At 46.3% G+C, this 19451-nt stretch overlaps 1 protein-coding gene across 1 annotated transcript in view; it reads left to right on the plus strand.

The window, feature by feature from the left end:
• Nucleotides 1-1313: 1313 nt before the first annotated feature.
• UBE2V2 (ubiquitin conjugating enzyme E2 V2) overlaps nucleotides 1314-19451 on the plus strand; it is a 52756-nt gene continuing 34618 nt past the window's right edge. Inside the window, exon 1 of the mRNA XM_021672890.2 lies at nucleotides 1314-1378. Coding sequence (XP_021528565.2) covers nucleotides 1363-1378 — 16 coding nt within the window. The 5' untranslated portion in view covers nucleotides 1314-1362. The remainder of the gene's footprint in view (nucleotides 1379-19451) is intronic.

Here is a 19451-nt window from a genome sequence, read left to right on the forward strand (position 1 = left end):
CTGTAATCCCAGCACTGTGGGAGGCCGAGGCGGATCACGAAGTCAGGAGTTTGAGACTGGCCTGACCAACATGGCGAAACCCCATCTCTAATTAAAAACAAATACATACAAAACTTAACCGTGCATGGTGGCGCATGCCTGTAGTCCCAGCTACTCGGGAGGCTGAGGCGGGAGAATCGCTTGAACCCGGGAGGCAGACATTGCAGTGAGCCAAGATCGTGCCACTGCACTTCAGCCTGGGTGACAAAGACTGTCTCAAAGAAGAAGAAGGAAAGAAAGAAAGAGGCCGGGCGCGGTGGCTCACGCCTGTAATCCCAGCACTTTGGGAGGCCGAGGCGGGTGGATCACGAGGTCAAGAGATCGAGACTATCCTGGGCAACATGGTGAAACCCCGTCTCTACTAAAAATACAAAAATTAGCTGGGTGTGGTGGCGCACGCCTGTAGTCCCAGCTACTCGGGAGGCTGAGGCAGGAGAATTGTTTGAACCCAGGAGGCGGAGGCTGCAGTGAGCCGAGATTGCACCATTGCACTCCAGCCTGGTGACGGAGCAAGACTCTGTCTCAAAAAAAAAAAAAAAAGAAAAAGAAGAAGAAATTAGTAGTAGAAGTAGTGAGCTGCGGTCCCCAGCCTGTATTACTTTTCTTTCTTTCTTTTTTTCTCTTTGAGACAGAGTGTCCCTCTGTTACCCAGGCTGGAGTGCAGAGATCTCTGCTCACTACAGCGCACCTCTTGGGCTCAAGCGATCCTCCCATCTCAGTCTCCTTTGCTCCTTAACTTTGTCCAACTCTTTTGAATCATTTATCAACGCAAATGCGTCAATGCCCACTTATTTTATTTTTGTTTTTTGAGACGGCGTCTCGCTCTGTCGCCCAGGCTGGAGTCCAGTGGCGAGATCTCGGCTCACTGCAACCTCCGCCTCCCCGGTTCAAGCGATTTCTTGTGCCTCAGCCTCCCAAGTAGCTGAGATTATCGGAGCGCGCCACTACGTGCGGCTAATGTTTGTATTTTTTAGCGGAGAGGGTTTCGCCATGTTGGCCAGGTTGGTTTCGAACTCATGACCTCAAGTGATCCGCCCGCCTCGGCCTCCCAGAGTGCAAAGGGCGTGAGGCACCGCGCCTGGCCCTCACGAACTTATTCTTTAGTGTTTCATTTTCAGATCAGAGTCACAAGGAATTGCGGAAGCAGCAGCAAGACCCGAGACACCTCGGCCCGCGTGCGCGCTCTCACGGCTCGGGGAGCCCCGCGCCGGCTGGGGGCGGAGCCCGTCGTGACGCATGCAGGGCGGCGCGCTCTCCCGGAAGTGACGCGCCACGGCTCGTGCGTGCGTGCGTGCGGGCGGCTGCGTCGGGCTGCAGGAGAAGATGGCGGTCTCCACAGGTCTGTTCCCGGGCCGGGCTGCCTGCTTTTCCGCTCCAACCCGGCTCTGCCTCTCCGCTTGCTGCTGGCGGCCGAGCTCTGACCTTGCGGGAGAAGCTCTAGAGCGCTGTCTCGGATGCTGCGCTCTCCGCGGAGCGAAGCCTGGGGCCGGGTGGGACCGGCGCCGAGGGCCCCGGCGGCCGTCGGGGTGGCGGGTTGTGCTTGCACGTCGGCCGCGCGCCAGCAGGCTGGGGGCGGGGTGTCTCCCGCGCGGGTGCACCCGCAGGGTCCGGCGGGTGCCGGTCCTAGTTGTGGGCTGAAGGCTCTACGGGAGAGAGGCGAGGAGGCCCAAGGTGGGCGGGTGTCAACCTCCGACACCGGAGAGGGGTCAGGCCGAGAGGTGTTCTGGATCATAGCGGGGGTCCCATTCCTCTGGACTCTCCTTGACGTGGGTGTCGGAGTAGAGATCAGTTGCTCCTTAAAATAAGAGAGGGCTAGAGGATCATTCTTACCTGACAGAATACGTATTTTTTTTTATTTAAGTGAAAAACTGCAGTGCAAACAAAATAAAAGCACAGCAAGATGAAAGCTACTTGAAGAACAAGTGGTTTCTTAGATAAGCTGTCCAACTCCTCTTTACTACTGAATACAATGTTTGGTTTCCTGTGAGCACATAACTAAGTATTAACGCTGAGGTTTTAGACCATTTCGAAAATGTTAAAAATGTTAAATTTTACTACACATTTAAAAATGTTAACACATACGATCTGCCTTTTCCTAGACTTCATTGAAACTAGATTATAGAGCAGTGTGATTTAATAGTTCATGCCGTCATTGCATAATAAAGTGAATTTTCAAATCTGTATTTACTGAAATGGAAGGCTTCGAATGTATATTGTAATTGTTATTTTAGAGTAATACCTCAGGATACATTCTGCATGTTTTTTTGTTTTTTGTTTTTTTTTCTTTGAGGCGGAATTTCGCTCTTGTTGCCTGGGCTGGAGTGCAATGGCGTGAGCTCAGCTCACCACAACCTCCACCTCCTGGGTTCAAGCTATTCTCCTGCCTCAGCCTCCCGAGGTCGCTTATGCCTGTAATCCCAGTACTTTGGGAGGGCGAGGCGGGTGGATCATTTGAGGTCTGGAGTTCGAGACCAGCCTGACCAACATGGAGAAACCCCGTCTCTACTAAAAATACCAAATTAGCCCGGCATGGTGGCACATGCCTGTAATCCCAGCTACCTGGGAGGCTGAGGCAGGAGAATTGCTTGAACCCGGGAGGCGGAAGTTGAGTGAGCAGAGATTGTGCCATTGCACTCCAGCCTGGGCAACAAGAGTGAAATTCTGTCCAAAAAAAAAAAAAAAGGAATTTTAGTGTTACAACTTTACTGTGCTTGCTGTTTGAAATCTGTGTTCGTTAATGGGGTCATATATTTTTAAGAGTTGTGCTTAGGACCTCTTAGAGATTTTTGAGAATTTAGTAATAAATTTGCCTTTTTTTTTTTTTTTTTTTTTTTTTTTTGAGACAAAGTCTTGCTCTATCGCCAGGTGCCAGGCTGGAGTGCAGTGGTGCGATCTCGGCTCACTGTAACCTCCGCCTCCCGGGTTCAGGCAATTCTCCTGCCTCAGCGTGTGGAGTAGCTGGGACTACAGGCGGACACCACGACGCCCAGCTAATTTTTGTATTTTAGTAGAGACGGGGTTTCACTATGTTGGCCAGGATGGTCTCGATCTAACCTCGTGATCCGCCCACCTCAGCCTCTCAAAGTGTTAGGATTACAGGCGTGAGCCACCTTGCCCTGCTAAAATAATGCATTTTAATGTAATAGTTTTCGGGCCGGGCGCGTGTAATGCACCTTTTTTTTTTTTTTGAGACTGAGTCTCTCTCTGTTGCTCAGGCTGGAGTGCAATGGCGCGATCTCAGCTGACGACAACCTTTGCCTCCCAAGTTTAAGCAATTCTCCTACCTCAGCCTTCTGGGTACCTGGGATTACAGGCATGCACCACCATGCTCAGCTAATTTATTGTATATAGTTTTGTAGTAGAGATAGGGTTTCATCATGTTGGCCAGGTGTTTCTTGAACTCCTAACCTCAGGTGATCCACCTGCCCCAGCCTCCCAAAGTGCTGGGTTTGCAGGCATGAGCCACTGAGCCTGGCCTAATGCAGGTGTTTTTTTTTTTTTTTTTTTTTGAGACAGAGTTTCGCTCTTGTTACCCAGGCTGGAGTGCAGTGGCGCGATCTCAGCTCACGGCAACCTCTGCCTCCTGGGTTCAAGCAATTCTGCCTCAGCCTCCCGAGTAGCTGGGACTACAGGTGCGCGCCACCATGCCCAGCTAATTTTTGTATTTTTGGTAGAGATGGGGTTTCACCATGTTGACCAGGATGGTCTTGATCTCTTGACCTTGTGATCCACCCGCCTCGGCCTCCCAAAGTGCTGGGGTTATAGGCATGAGCCACCGCGTCTGGCCTGTGTTTTTTGTTTAAGTCAAAGTATCTTGATAACGGTTAAGAGGCCAAAAAGAAAAACCCTGACAAATATGTTTTGATCTTTAGTTTAGTGTACATCATATACTTTAACCCCTTCAACCCTTCCTTTTACTGGAAGAGAATTTTGGGAGGAAAAAAATTCGAATTAGACTGAGACTTTTTTTTTTTTGAGACGAAGTCTTACTCTGTTGCCCAGGCTGGAGTGCAGTAGCGTGATCTCAGCTCACTCAACTTCTGCTTCCTGGGTTCAAGCGATTCTCCCGCCTCAGCCTCCTGAGTAGCTGGGACTATAGGTGCATCACCACGCCTGGCCAATTTTTGTATTTTTAGTAGAGACAGGGTTTCACCATATTGGCCAGGATGGTCTCGAACTTCTGACCTGGTGATCTGCCTGCCTTGGCCTCCCAAAGTGCTGAGATTACAGGTGTGAGCCACTGCACCCAGTTATTTTTTCTATTTTTGAGGCAGTCTTGCTCTGTTGCCCAGGCTGGAATGCAGTGGCATGTGATCATGGCTCACTGCAGCCTCGACCTGCTGGGCTTGGGTGATCCTTCTACCTCAGCCTCCTGAGAAGCTGGGAACACAGGCATGCACTGCCACACCTGGCTAATTTTTTTTTTTTTGAGACAGTCTCACTCTGTCACCCAGGGTGGAGGACAGTGGCGTGATCTTGGCTCACTGCAACCTCCACCTCCCGGATTGAACCTATTCTCCTGCCTCAGTCTCCCAAGTAGCTGGGATTACAGGCGCTTGCCACCACTCCCAGCTAATTTTTGTATTTTTAGTAGAGATGGAGTTTTGCCATGTTGGTCAGGCTGGTCTTGGAACTCCTGACCTAAAGTGATCCGCTGGCCTCGGTCTCCCAAAGTGCTGGGGTTATAGGTGTGAGCCACTGTGCCCAGCCTGATAATCTTTTAAATTATTTGTAGGGACAGGGTCTTCATATGTTACCCAGTCTGGACTGGACTCAGGTGATCATCCTGCTTCTGCCTCCCAAGGTACTAGGATTACAGGCTTGAGCCACTGTGCCTGTCCAGACTGAGACTTTTAAGCAGAAAGATTTTTGCCCACGCCATCTGGTATTCTTATTTTGTAGATGAGAAAACTGAAGCTTACAGAAATAAAAGGCTATATATAGGTGGTTATTAGTACAGGCAAGATTAGAATCCAGGTCTTTTACCCTCAGTCTGATGGTCTCTCCATTATGAGGAACCCTGAATTTGGAATATTCTCAGAACGTGAAACTTAGTTACTCCCTTTCACACTTCCTTTCCTGGCACAGTTGTTTCAGACTGTTAGACCCTTCTCATGGATGAAAGGGGAAAGTAGCCCTCATCCAGGTTGCACCCCTGGGATTCCAGAGGGTTTCACAGGACAAAGCTTAAGAAGCTGCTCTTGGGAATAGAAATTTAATATTGTTTAGTACTCATGATTCAAAACCTTATTAGATTTCACCATAAATAATAATTAGATAGAAAAGTATGTACAATAGTTTAAAAAAAAAATCACGATAAAACTGTTTTAGTTTTTTTTGGAGACTGAGTCTTGCTGTTGTTGGCCTGGGCTGAAGGGCAGTGGCGTGATCTTGGCTCACTGCAACCTCCACCTCCTGTATTCCAGCAGTTCTCCTGCCTCAGCCTCCTGAGTAGCTGAGATTACAGGTGTCCACCAACACACCCAGCTAACTTTGGCATTTTTTTTCTTTTCTTTTCTTTTTTTTTTTTTAAGACAGGGTTTCACCATGTTAGTCAGGCTGGTCTTGAACTTCTGACCTCAGGTGATCCGCCTGCCTTGGCCTCCAAAGTGCTTGGATTATAGGCGTGAGCCACCACGCCAGGCCCTAACTTTGGCATTTTTTATTAGAGACAGGGTTTCACCATGTTGGCCAGGCTGGTCTTGAACTCCGGACCTCAAGTGATCCACCTGCCTCGGTGTCCCAAAGTGCTGGGATTACAGGCGTGAGCCACTGCGCCCAGCAGTAGTTTTAGTTTTACAGAAAAGTTGTGAAATAGTATAGAAAGTTTCCATATACCTCACATTCAGTTTTCCCTATTAATTTTTATATTAGTATTGTACATTTGTCACAAGGAAGCAGTACTAACACTTTATTAACTAAAGTTCAGATTTTCTTAGTTTTTCCCTAATGTCCTTTTGCTGTCCCAGGACCTCATCCAGGATGCCACATTACATTGTAACATGAAATGTTTTACATTAATCACTTAGGGTGGGCGCAGTGACTCATGTCTATAATCCCAGCACTTTGGGAGGCCGAGGCAGGTGGATTGCAAGGTCAGGAGTTTGAGTCCAGCCTGACTAACATGGTGAAACCCTATCTCTACTAAAAATAGAAAAATTAGCTGGGCCTGGTGGCGCGTGCCTGTAATCCCAGCTACTCAGGAGGCTGAGGCAGGAGAATCGCTTGAACCCAGGAGACGGAGTTTGCGGTGAGCCGAGATCGCGCCATTGCACTCCAGCCTGGTGACAGAGTGAGACTCCATCTCAAAAAATAAAAATTATCACTTAGATGATAGTGGTTCAATGAGGCTCTAGTCCCTTTGACTGTAGATGCTTGGAAAATGTCTTTGAGTAGTGAGAGACTCAGAAAAAATGGATTAAAAAAGAAGATTTGTGTGTGCTATGTGGGCAGAAACCCAGACCACAGTCAAACCTACTAACTGCCTTATTCAGAAGTCGGCAGCATGTGTGTACTGGAGGAAGAGCTTGTTGAGCAGTGTTCTGAGTTCCCTGCAGCCCTGACAGACTACTGTGCCACCATGGGTGTGTCACTTAATCATTAAACGTTGCTTTTCCCATCGCATCTGTGAAAAGATTGGACAACATGAACTTGTTTTTCTCTTCTTTAGATGAAGTTAATTGGATATGGACAGAACTTGGGTGTAGTAATAGAAGAGAATTACATGGTTTAAATCGTAACCTAGAGCCCAGAGCTAAGCAGTAGAAGAGCTGAACTATGGTAATCTAGTGCATTTCCCTCATGAGGCTTCCGTAACTGGCTTGGTTGATTTTTCTTTTTCTTTTTTCTTTTCTCTTCTTCTTTTTTTTTTTTTGGGAGACAGAGTCTCACTCTGTCCCCAGGCTGGAGTACAGTGGTGCGATCTCGGCTCACTGCAACCTCGGCTCACTGCAACCTCTGCCTCCCGTGTTCAAGCGATTCTCCTGCCTGAGCCTCCCGGGTAGTTGGGACTACAGGTGCGTGCCACCATGCCTGGCTAATTTTTGTATTTTTAGTAGAGATGAGGTTTCACCATGTCCATGATGGTCTCGATCTCCTGACCTTGTGATCCACCCACCTCAGCCTCCCAAAGTGCTGGGATTACAGGCGGGAGCCACCACATCCAGCCCTGGTTGATTTTTCTAGGTCATTTGGGAGCCTGGATGGCATTGATAAATGTAAAACACTTTTGATAATATGATACCTCACTGTACAGGCATTCCTTGCTTTGAACAGCAGTTTGCAGAGGTAAAAATTGCCATGCAAAAAACTGCTCAAAGCAATCTTAATAATTGGGAAAATTACAGTTATTCTGAGATCTTTGAAAATGTCATAACATTAAGAACTCTCCCTGTTGTTTACAAATGTGCAGGATGCCGGGCGCGGTGGCTCACGCCTGTAATCCTAGCACTTTGGGAGGCTGAGGTGGGTGGATCACCTGAGGTCAGGAGTTCAAGACCAGCCTGGACATCATGGTGAAACCCCATCTTAAAAAAAAAAATATGCAGGAAAATGAAAATAGTTAATATTTAGTATGTTGTATTTAAAGTATCAGATATTAAGAATTAAAGTGTTTTATTTTATTTAAAAAAAACTGGTCGGCTGGGCGCATTGCCTCATACCTGTAATTTCAGCACTTTGGGAGGCCAAGGTGGGCGGATCACGAGGTCAGGAGTTCAAGAACAGCCTGACCAACATGGTGAAACCTCGTCTCTACTAAAAATACAAAAATGAACCTGGCATAGTGGTGCGTGCCTGTAATCCCAGCTACTCAGGAGGCTGAGGCAGGAGAATCGCTTGAACCTAGCAGGCAGAGGTTACAGTGAGCTGAGATCACACCACTGCACTCTAGCCTAGGTGAGAGAGTGAGACTCCGTCTCAAAAAAAAAAAAAGCTTGTCAGCCGGGTGTGGTGGCTCACACCTGTAATCCAAGCACTTTGGAGGCCAAGGCGGGTGGATCACCTGAGGTCGAGAGTTTAAGACCAGCCTGACCAACATGGTGAAACCTTGTCTTTAAAAAAAAAAAAAAAAAAAAAAAAAACTTGTCAAGAGTAGCTTGAGGCTGGGTGCAGTGGCCTCCACCTTTCCACCTGCAGTCCCAGCACTTGGGAGGTCGAGGTGGGTGGATTACTTGCACCCAGGAGTTCAAGACTAGCCTGGGCAATATAAAAAAATCCATAGAAAAAGTAGCCAGGCGTGGTGATGTTCACCTGCAGTCCCAGCTATTCAGGAGGCTGTGGTGGAGTATTGCTTGAGCTAGAGAGGTTCAGGCTGCAGTGAGCTGTGATTGTGCCACTGCACTCCTGCCTGGGCAACAGAGCGAGACACTGTCAAAGAAAAAATATTCAAAACTAATTAGAACAATGCTTGCTAATTTATTTATTTGAGACAGTGTCTCGCTCTATTGCCCAGGCTGGAGTGTAGTGGCATGATTTTGGCTCACCACCAACTCTACCTCCTGGTTTCAAGCTATTCTCCTCCGTCAACCTCCCGAGTAGCTGGGACTACAGGCATACACCACCTTGCCTGCCTAATTTTTTTTTTTTTTTTTTTTTGAGACGGAGTTTCGCTCTTGTTATCCAGGCTGGAGTGCAATGGCGCGATCTCGGCTCACCGCAACCTCCGCCTCCTGGGTTCAGGCAATTCTCCTGCCTCAGCCTCCTGAGTAGCTGGGATTACAGGCGCGCGCCACCGTGCCCAGCTAATTTTTGTATTTTAAGTAGAGACGGGGGGGTTTCACCATGTTGACCAGGATGGTCTGGATCTCTTTACCTCATGATCCACCCGCCTCGGCCTCCCAAAGTGCTGGGATTACAGGCGTGAGCCACCGTGCCCGGCCTGCTAATTTTTTTTTTTTAAGATGGAGTTTTGCTCTTGCTCTTGTTGCCCAGGCTGGAGTGCAGTGGCATGATCGTGGCTCACTGCAACCTCGGCCTCCTGGGTTCAAGTGATTCTCCTGCCTCAGCCTCCTGATAGCTGGAGATAGCCCACCACCACGCCTGGCTAATTTTGTATTTTTAGTGGAGATGGGGTTTCTCCATGTTGGTCAGGCTGGTCTTGAACTCCTTACCTCAGGTGATCTCCCTACCTCACCCTCCCAAAGTGCTGGGATTACAGGCTTGAGCCACTGTGGCTGGTCCGCATGGCTAATTTTATATATTTTTTTATTAAAGACGGGGTTTCACTCTGTTAGCCAGGCTAGCCTCAAACTCCTGACGTTGTGATCCGCCTCGGCCTCCCAAAGTGCTGGGATTACAGTGTTGTGAGCCACCGTGCCCGGCTACTAATGTTTTGAAGTACACCATGTGTACATTGTGGAATGGTTAAATCTAGCTAATTAGCAAATTTATTACCTCACATAGTTACCATTTTTGTGGTGAGAATACTTAATATCTACTCAGTATTTTTCGATAATACAGTATGTCGTGGTCTAGTCACCATGCTATGCAGGAGTTCTCTTGAACTTACTTTTCCGACTGTGATGATGTATCCTTTGTCTAACATCTTCTCAGTCCCCCTCGCCCCCCTGCCGCCATAACTGCAAGCACCCTAGCCTCCGATAGCTGCCATTCTCCTGTCTACTTCTGTGAAATCAGCTTTGACTCCATATATGAGTGAGATAATACGTATTTGTCTTTCTGCGCCTGGCTTACTTCGCTTAACATAATGTCCTCCAGGTTCATCCATGTCGTTGCAAATGAAAGGATTTCCTTCTTCTTTATGGTGGAACTAGCATCCCATTGTATATTTATACCACATGTTCTTTATCCATTTGTCTGTTTTTTTTTTTTTTTTTTTTTTGAGATGGAGTCTTACTCTGTTGCCCAGGCTGGAGTGCAGTGATGTGTTCTCAGCTCACTTCAACTTCTGCCTCCTGGGTTGAAGCAATCCTCCTGCCTTATCCTCCCTCGTAGCTGGGATTACAGGCACCTGCCACCACACTCAGCTAATTTTTGTATTTTAGTAGAGACAAGGTTTCATCATGTTGACCAGGTTGGTCTCAAATTCCTGACCTCAAGCAATCCACCTGCCTTGGCCTCCCAAATGCTGGGATTACAGGCATGAGCCACCGCGCCTGGCCCATCCATTCGTCTGCTGATGGATACTTGGGTTGATTCTATATCTTGGATATTTTGAGTAGTGCTGCAGTAAAATGGGAGTGCATAGCTCTGTTTCACAGGCTGATTTTATTTTCTTTGGCTATATATTTAGTAGCAGCATTGCTAGATCATATGGTAGTTCTATTTTTAAAATTTTGAAGAACTTCCATACTGTTCTTTCTCCATGTGGTTGTGATTCACATTCCCACCAACAGTGTGCTTAGATTTTTTTTTTTTTTTGAGACGGAGTTTCGTTCTTGTTACCCAGGCTGGAGTGCAATGGCGCGATCTCGGCTCACCGCAACCTCTGCCTCCTGGGTTCAGGCAATTCTCCTGCCTCAGCCTCCTGAGTAGCTGGGATTACAGGCACGCGCCACCATGCCCAGCTAATTTTTGTATTTTTAGTAGAAACGGGGTTTCACCATGTTGACCAGGATGGTCTCGATCTCTTGACCTCGTGAGCCACCGCGCCCGGCCCCCAATCATAGCCATCTTAATGGGAGCGAGGTGATATCTCATGTGGTTTTGTTTTGCATTTCCTTGATGATTAACGATGTTTGGAATTTTTTTCATATACCTCTTGGCCATTTGTATGTCTTTTGAGAAATGTCTGTTCAGATCTTTTATCCATTTTTACATGGGGTTATTTTCTTGGTTATTGAGTTGAGTTCCTTATGTATTTTGGATATTAACCCCTTATCAGATGTATAGTTTGCAAGTCTAGCGAACCATTCTGTAGGTTCTCTCTTTACTGTTTCCCTTGCTGTGCAGGAGCTTTTTAGTTTTATGTAATCCAAATTGTCTGGTTTTACTTTTGTTGACTGTGTTTTTGAGGTCATATCCTCCAAAAATCATTGCCTGGACCATTGCCATTGACCTTTCTTCCTGCTTTCTAGTAGTTTCATAGATTGCCTTTTTTTTTTTCCTGAGACAGTCTCAACCTGTCACCCAGGCTGGAGTGCAGTGGCATAGTCATGGCTTGCTGCAGCCTCAACTTTCTGGGCTCAGGTGATTCTACCACCTCAGCCTCCTGAGTAGCTGCGACTACAGGTGTGTGCCACCACACCCGGCTCATGTTCCGTATTTTTAGTAGAGACAGGGCTTCGCTATGTTGGCTAGGCTGGTCTTGAACTCCTGACTTTAGGTGATTCACATGCCTCAGCCTCCCAAAATGCTGGGATTACAGGCATAAGCCACCACACCTGGCCTAAAGGAAGAAGTTAAATTGTTCCTGTTTGTATAAGATATATGATGTCAGTGTTTACTGCTATAAACTGCTTTTTTGCTGTATCCCATAGGTTATGTATGCTATGTTTCAATTTTCATTTGTTTCAAGAAATTTCCTAATTTGTCTTTTGATGTATTCATTGACCTATTGGCTGTTCAAGAGCATGTGTTTAATTTCCATGTTTTTGTGAATTTTCTGAAGATCCTCCTGTTAATGATTTCTAGTTTATACCATTGTGGTCGTAAAAGATATCTGATACGATTTCCATCTTCTTAAATGTGTTAAGACCTTATTTTGTGGCTTGTCGTATAATCTATCCTTGAGAGTGTTCCATATGCAGCTTAAAATAATGTATATTATGCCACTGTTGGATGGAATGTTCTGTAGATGTCTGTTAGGTCCATTTGTTCTGTAGTGTCACCTAAGTCTCATGTTTCCGTGTTGGTTTTCTGTTTGCATGATCTGTGCATTGCTAAATGTGAGGCGTGAAGGTCTCCTACTGTTACTGTATTACAGTCTGTCTTCAGCTCTGTTAATACTGGTTTTATAGGCCGGGCGCGGTGGCTCACGCCTGTAATCCTAGCACTTTGGGAGTCCTAGGTGGGCGGATCACGAGGTCAAGAGATCGAGACCATCCTGGCCAACATGGTGAAACCCCGTCTCTATTAAAAAATAGAAAAATTAGCCGGGCACGGTGGCACGTGCCTGTGGTCCCACCTACTCGGGAGGCTGAGGCGGAAGAATCTCTTGAATCAGGAGGTGGAGGTTGCAGTGAGCCGAGATTGTGCCACTGCAATCCAGCCTGGTGACAGAGCAAGACTCTGTCTCAAAAAAAAAAAAAAAAAAAAAAAAAATTGGTTTTATATATTTAGGTGCTTTGATGTTGGGTGCATATATATTTATAATTGTTCTCGCTAAATTGAATCCTTTATCATTATATAATGACCGTCTTTATCCCTTTTTACAGTTTTTTTTTTCTGTATACAGTGAGAAACATATCTTTTTACAGTTTTTGATTTAAAAATCCATTTTATTGGGAGCTGGGTGCGGTGGCTTATGCCTGTAATCCCAGCACTTTGGGAGGCTGAGATGGGTGGATCACTTGAGATCAGGAGTTCAAGACCAACCTGGCCAACATGGTGAAATCCCATCTGTATTAATACTACAAAAATTATCCAGGCGTGCTGGCACACACCTATAATTCCAGTTACTTGGGAGGCTGAGGCAGGACAATTGCTTGAACTCAGGAGGTGGAGGTTACAGTGAGCCATGATCCTGCCACTGTACTCCAGCCGGGCAACAGAGTGAATGAGACTGTGTCTGAAAATAAAAACAAAAAGGATTTTACCTGATACCAGTGAAGCGGTTCTTGCTCTCTCTCTTTCTTTTTTTCTTTAAGACAGGGTCTCCCTGTCTAGACTAGAGTGCGGTGGCATGAATATGGCTCACTCTAGCCTTAAACTCTTGAGCTTAGTGATTTTCCCACCTCAGCCTCCCGTGTAGTTGACCACAGGCGCGTGCCCCCATGCCTTGCTAATTTTTTATATTTTATCTAGAGATGGGACCTCAACATGTTGCTCAGGATATTTTCAAATTCCCGGGCTCAAATACCTTGGTGCCTCAGAGTGCTGGGGATACAGGCTCTTGCTCTCTTTCGATTTCCATTTGCGTGGAGTATCTTTTTCCGTTCCTTCACTTTCAGTCTCCGTGTGTCCATACAGGTGAGGTGAATCTCTTGTTGGCAGCATATAGTTGGGTCTTCAGCCGCTCTGTGTCTTGATTAGATAATTTTTTTTTTTTTTTTTTTTTTTGAGGCGGAGTTTCGCTCTTGTTACCCAGGCTAGAGTGCAATGGCGCGATCTCGGCTCACCGCAACCTCCGCCTCCTGGGTTCAGGCAATTCTCCTGCCTCAGCCTCCTGAGTAGCTGGGATTACAGGCATGCACCACCATGCCCAGCTAATTTTTTGTATTAGTAGAGACGGGGTTTCACCATGTTGACCAGGATGGTCTCGATCTCTTGACCTCGTGATCCACCCGCCTCGGCCTCCCAAAGTGCTGGGATTACAGGCTTGAGCCACCGCGCCCGGCCTTGATTAGATAATTTAGTTCATTTACGTTCAGTCGTTATTGATAGGTGAGGTGTTGTTTTCTATTTGTTTTGTAGCGCCTTTCCTCTTCTCTTACGGTCTTATTTGGTGATTGATTTTCTCTAGCATGTTTTGATTCTTTGCCTTTTTTTTTTTTTTTTTTTGAGATAGGGTGTTGCTCTGACATGATCATAGCTCACTCTAACCTCCAGCTCCTGGGCCGAAGCAGTCTTCTCGCCTCACACTCTGGAGTAGCTAGGAGTATAGGTGTGTGCCATCAAACTGGGCTAATTTTTTTTTTCCTGTAGATACAGGGTCTTGCCATGTTGCGCAAGCTGGTCTTGAACTCCTGGGCTGCAGCGATCCCCCTGCCTCAGCCTCTTGAGCGACTAGAAATGCAGGCATGTGCCACCATGCCTAGCTAATTTTTTTATTTTTTATTTTCGTAGAGACGAAGTCTTGCTATATTGTCCAGGCCAGCTTTGAACTACTGGCCTCAAGTGCTCCTCCTACCTTGGGCTCCCAAAGCACTGCTGTTTCAGGCATGATCCCCTTTGCTGGGTTGTTCCTTGATTTTTATTTTTTGTTTCTCTATTACAGGCTTTTGCTTTGTCATTACCATGAGGCTTACAGAAAAGTTCTTACAGTTACGAAAGGTCTTTTAAGCTAATAACAACTGAGCCTTGACTGCCTAAAAATCCTTTATACTTTTACCCTACTGCCCCATTTTGAATTTTCGATGTCACAGCTGGCATCTTTTTTTTCTTTTCTGAGACGGTGTCATTTTTGTCACTCAGGCTGGAGTGCAATGGCGTGATCTTGGCTCACTGCAACCTCTGCCTCCTGGGTTCAAGTGATTCTCCTGCCTCAGCCTCCTGAGTAGCTGGGATTACAGGTGGCCACCACCACACTCCACTGATTTTTGTATTTTTAGTAGAGATGAGGTTTCACCATGTTGACCAGGCTTTTCTGGAACTCCTTACCTCAGGTAATCCACCCGCCTTGGCCTCCCAAAGTGCTGGGATTATACAGGCGTGAGTCACTGCGCCCGGGCTGCATCTTTTTATATTGCATATTCCTTTATAAACTATTGTAGTTACTTTAATAGTTTTGTCTTTTAACCTTCCTACTAAGGATATATGTAATTTACACACCACCATTACAGTATTAGTGTATACTGACTTTGAGCTTGTGTTTACTTTTTCCAGTGAGTTTTATACTTTTTTTTTTTTGAGACAGAGTCTTACTCTTTTGCTCAGGCTGGAATGCAGTGGTGCGATCTTGGCTCATTGCAACCTCTGCCTCAGCCTCCCGAGTAGCTGGGGTTACAGGTGCCCTCTACCACGCCTGGCTAATTTTTGTATTTTTAGTAGAAACAGGGTTTCATCATCTTGACCAGGCTGATCTTGAACTCCTGACCTTGTGATCCTCCCACCTTGGCCTTCCAAAGTGCCCGGCTGAGTTTTATGTTTCAGATGTTTTTGTGTACTCATTAGCATCCTTTTCTTTCAGCTTGAAAAACTTCCCATAGCATTTCTTGAAAGACAGGTCTTTTGATGATTGACTCCTTCTGCTTTTGTTTGTCTGAGAAAGTCTTTATCCTTTTTTTCTGAAGAATAGCTTTGTCCTGGGACAGACAACTTTGTCAGAAGGACAGTTTTTTTCCTGGTCACATTTTTTTTTTTTTTAAGATGAAGTCAAGCTCTCGTCACCAGGCTGGAATGCAGTAGCACGATCTCGGCTCATTGCAACCTCTGCCTCCCCAGTCCGAGTGATTCTCCTGCCACAGTCTTCCAAGTAGCTGGGACTACAGGTGCGTGTCGCCACGCCCGGCTCATTTTTTATATCTTTAGTAGAGACGGGGTTTTCACTGTGTTAGCCAAGATGGTCTTGATCTCCTGACCTCATGATCTGCCCGCTTTGGCCTCCCAAAGTGCTGGATTACAGATGTGAGCCACTGTGCCTGACCTTCTTTTTTTTTTTTCTGCCTGTGTATTTTGAAATAACCTGTCTTTGAGTTCATAGATTTTTCCGTTTGATTTTGTTGTCGGTGTTCTGTATTACACTTATTTTGTTTATTGTATTTTTTCAGCTCCAGGATATGTTTGATTGTTAAAAATTAATATTTCAGTCTCTTGTTAAATTTCTCCTTCTGGTCAGTTACTATTTTTATTTTGTTGAATTATTCTTCTATTTTTTTTTTTTTTTTTTTGAGAGTTTTGCTCTTGTTGCCCAGGCTGGAGCGCAATGGTGTGATCTTGGCTCATCGCAACCTCTGCCTCCTGGGTTCAAGCGATTCTCCTGCCTCAGCCTCCCAAGTAGCTGGGATGACAAGCGTGTGCCACCACGCCCAGCTAATTTTTTGTATTTTTAGTAGAGACAGGGTTTCTCCATGTTGGTCAGGCTGGTCTCGAGCTCCCAGCCTCAGACGATCCACCTGCCTTGGCCTCCCAAAGTGCTGGGATTACAGGCGTGAGCCACCCGCCCGGCCTGTTCCTCTATTTTATTCACTCTCACTGAGCTCCTTTAAAACGATTCTTTTGAATATTTTAGCAGGCGGTTCATACATCTTCATCTCTCTTTTTTTTTTTTTTTTGAGACTGAGTCTCACTCTTTCGCCTAGGCTGGAGTGCAGTGGCGCGATTTCAGCTCACTGCAAACTCTACCTCCTGGGTTCAAGTGATTCTCCTGCCTCTTCCTCCCCAGTAGCCGGGATTGCAGGTGCACACCACCACACCCGGCTAATTTTTGTATTTTTTAGTAGAGATGGGGTTGTGCCACGTTGACCGGGCTGGTCTTGAACTCCTGACCTCAGGCAATCCACCCATCTTGGTCTCCCAAAGTACTGGGATTACAGGCATGAGCCACTGTGCGCAGCCACATCTCCATCTCTTCAGTGTCAGTCACTGGCATCGTACCTTATTTGTTTGGTGATGCCATGTTTCCCTGAATGTTCTTGAACTTTTTGGTCATGTGTCGATATCTGCACATTGAAGAAGTAGTTATTTATTTGAAGTCTTTGCTGTCTGGCTTTGTCTGGGAGCATCCTTAAGCTTGTCCAGAAATTCTGGGCAAATCAAATAGTCTCTAAGCCTGTGACTGCTGCAAATGTCGCTGGGCTAGGGGGTGCCCTAAACCCAGGATTGCAGCAGCTAGCTAGTGCAGTGCCAGGTTGGAATCCTGTGACCAACTGAGGTTGGCATAGTGTTGGGGTCTACCCACAGCCCACAGCTGGTAAGGCTAGCACAGCACTGGGGTTGTGTTTGAAGCCCGTGGTCACTGAGGCCTGCCTGCTAAGGTGTTTCCAGAACCCACAGTTCTAGTCGTTAGCCGGTGCTGATGCAGACTGCAGAATGAGTCTGTGCATTCCTGCCTGGTGCTGGGGCAAGTCTGAAGACTCAGTTTTTGAGTACCCATCTGTAGTTGGGCTGTGCAAGTCTGTTCAGTGCTGGATTTTACTTTTGGTAGGCCTGGTATTAGGGTCCTAGCCAGCTGACCCTGGTCTAAGCACAGGACAGTTGGGGTCTGGTGTTTGCTTCCCCTCCTTTCCCCTGAGCAGACAGTATCGCTTTTTGTGCTAGCTGTTTGGGTTTGGGGGAAGGGTGCTGTGAGTAATGTAAAACTGTTCTTCTGCCTTCCTCTGTGTGCCTTATTATACTGGTACTGTGATGTCTCACCTGGTTTCCATAGCTCTCATGAAGTTATTTTTGTGTGTGGATAGTTCAGATTGATGTTTCTGCAAAGGACAATTGCTGGAAAGTCCTGCGCTGCCATCTTGCACCACTCTCTTCCAGAGGAAGCCGTTTTTGTAAACTTTGGTGAATCCTCATAGTCCTATAATAAATGTGAACCACTTTTCAATATTTTATCCTTTGTGCTTTCAATGTTAGAAACTTTCTCTGTGAGTTCCTTTTTGTGAAGTTTTTCACTCCTATTGGACATCCTCCTTTGCTCACAACCAGTTTTCTTATTTCTATTGACAACCTCACCTTGACAAAGGTTTTCTGGCTGTGCGTCTGGAGTCTCTTGATGGCAGCAGTGTCAACATTCCTATGGTCAGCTGTCCTATAACTTTTTATATTTTATTCAAATTTCTCTTCCAGCATTGTTTTTTTGTTTTGTTTTGAGATGGAGTCTCGCTCTGTCGCCCAGGTGGGAGTGCAGTGGCACAATCTCGGCTCACCTCAACCTCCGCCTCCTGTGTTCAAGCAATTCTCCTGACTCGGCCTCCTGAGTAGCTGGGACTACAGGCATGCACCACCATAACCCGGCTAATTTTTGTATTTTTAGTAGAGGCGGGGTTTCACCATGTTGACCAGGCTGGTCTCAAACTCCTGACCTTGTGATCCTCCCGCCTTGGCCTCCCGAAGTGCTGGGATCATGCCACCGTTCTCTGCTTACGGTTTTTGTTACTTTGCTGCACTTTCATCTTAGTTGATTAATTTCCTTTTTGAGTATGAATTGTAAAGTGTTGCATGGGTTTACTACGAGTAGACAAGGAGGCAGCAGTTACATTGTCCGTGAACTGACAGCAGGTGAGTAATTACCTGTCATCAGCTGCCTTTGAATCATGCCATATGATTGATTCCTGATGAGATATGTATCCGTTATTTACATAGTGACTTGTGGACTAAAGAGCTAGCAGCAAAGTTTGTACTTTATGTGATTACTTATGGTTAATAGACTGTGGTAACTGAAGTTTGGACTGTACTGTTGGAAGACTCTTGTTATTTAAACCATGGTAACTGAAATTCATGCATGTGGTAACCATACACAGTAACGATTGCCTGTATATGGAACCAGCATCCGCTTAGTCATTGTTTTGGGAGCTGTTTAACATAAAGCTTTTTTTTTTTTTTTTTGAGACCGAGTCTTTCTCTGTCACCCAGGCTGGAGTGCAGTGGTGCGATCTTGGCATCTTGGCTCACTGCAACCTCTGCCTCCTGGATTCAAGCGATTCTTCTGCCTCAGTTTCCTGAGTAGCCGGGATTACAGGTGCCCACCACCATGTCTGCTAAATTTTGTATTTTTAGTATAGATGGGATTTCGCCATGTTGGCTAGGCTGGTCTCCAACTCCTGTCTTCAGGTGATCCACCCATCTCGGCCTCCCAAAGTGCTGGGATTGCAGGTATTAGCCACCACTCCTGGCCTAACATAACACTTTATAGATATGGATAGGAGCATTGCAAAGTAGAATAAACAATAACGTTCAGTGTTCAGGCCGGGCGTGGTGGCTCACGCCTGTAATCCCAGCACTTTAGGAGGCCAAGGCAGGAGGATCACTTGAGGTCAGGCGTTTGAGACCAGCCTAGCCAACATGGCGAAACCCCGTCTCTACTAAAAATAAATTAGCCAGGCATGGTGTGGCTTGCCTATAGTCCCAGTTACTTGGGAGGCTGAAGTGGGAGAATCACTTGAACCCAGGAGGCAGAGGTTGCATTGAGCCAAAATTATGCCACTGTACTCCAGCCTGGGTGACAGAATGAGATCCTGTCAAAAAAAAAAAAAAAAATTCAATGTTTGAAAGTTTGTTTCAAAAGATTTCTCTTTTTCAAAGAGCTGATTGAAATAAGTCTGTGACATGTAAGATGGAACTTAAGGACTGAATTTGGGAGTGCTTTATTCTTTTTTTTTTTTTTTGAGACACAGTTTTGATCTTGTTGCCCAGGCTGGAGTGCAATGGCATGATCTTGGCTCACTGCAGCCTCCGCCTCCTGGGTTCAAGCGATTCTCCTGCCTCAGCCTTCCAAGTAGGTGGGATTACAGGCACGCGCCACCATGCCCTGCTAATTTTTTGTATTTTTAGGAGAGACAGGGTTTCTCCACGTTGGTCAGGCTGGTCTCGAACTCCTGATCTCAGGTAATCTGCCCACCTTGGCGCCTCCCAAAGTGTTGGGATTATAGGCGTGAGCCACCACGCCTGGCTGGGAGTGCTTTATTCTTGTTTATTAAGTC

This window comes from Aotus nancymaae, unplaced genomic scaffold (assembly GCF_030222135.1).
Source record: "Aotus nancymaae isolate 86718 unplaced genomic scaffold, 86718_ANA_hifiasm-v0.15.2.pri h1tg000036l, whole genome shotgun sequence".
Classification (NCBI taxonomy): Eukaryota; Metazoa; Chordata; class Mammalia; order Primates; family Aotidae; genus Aotus; species Aotus nancymaae.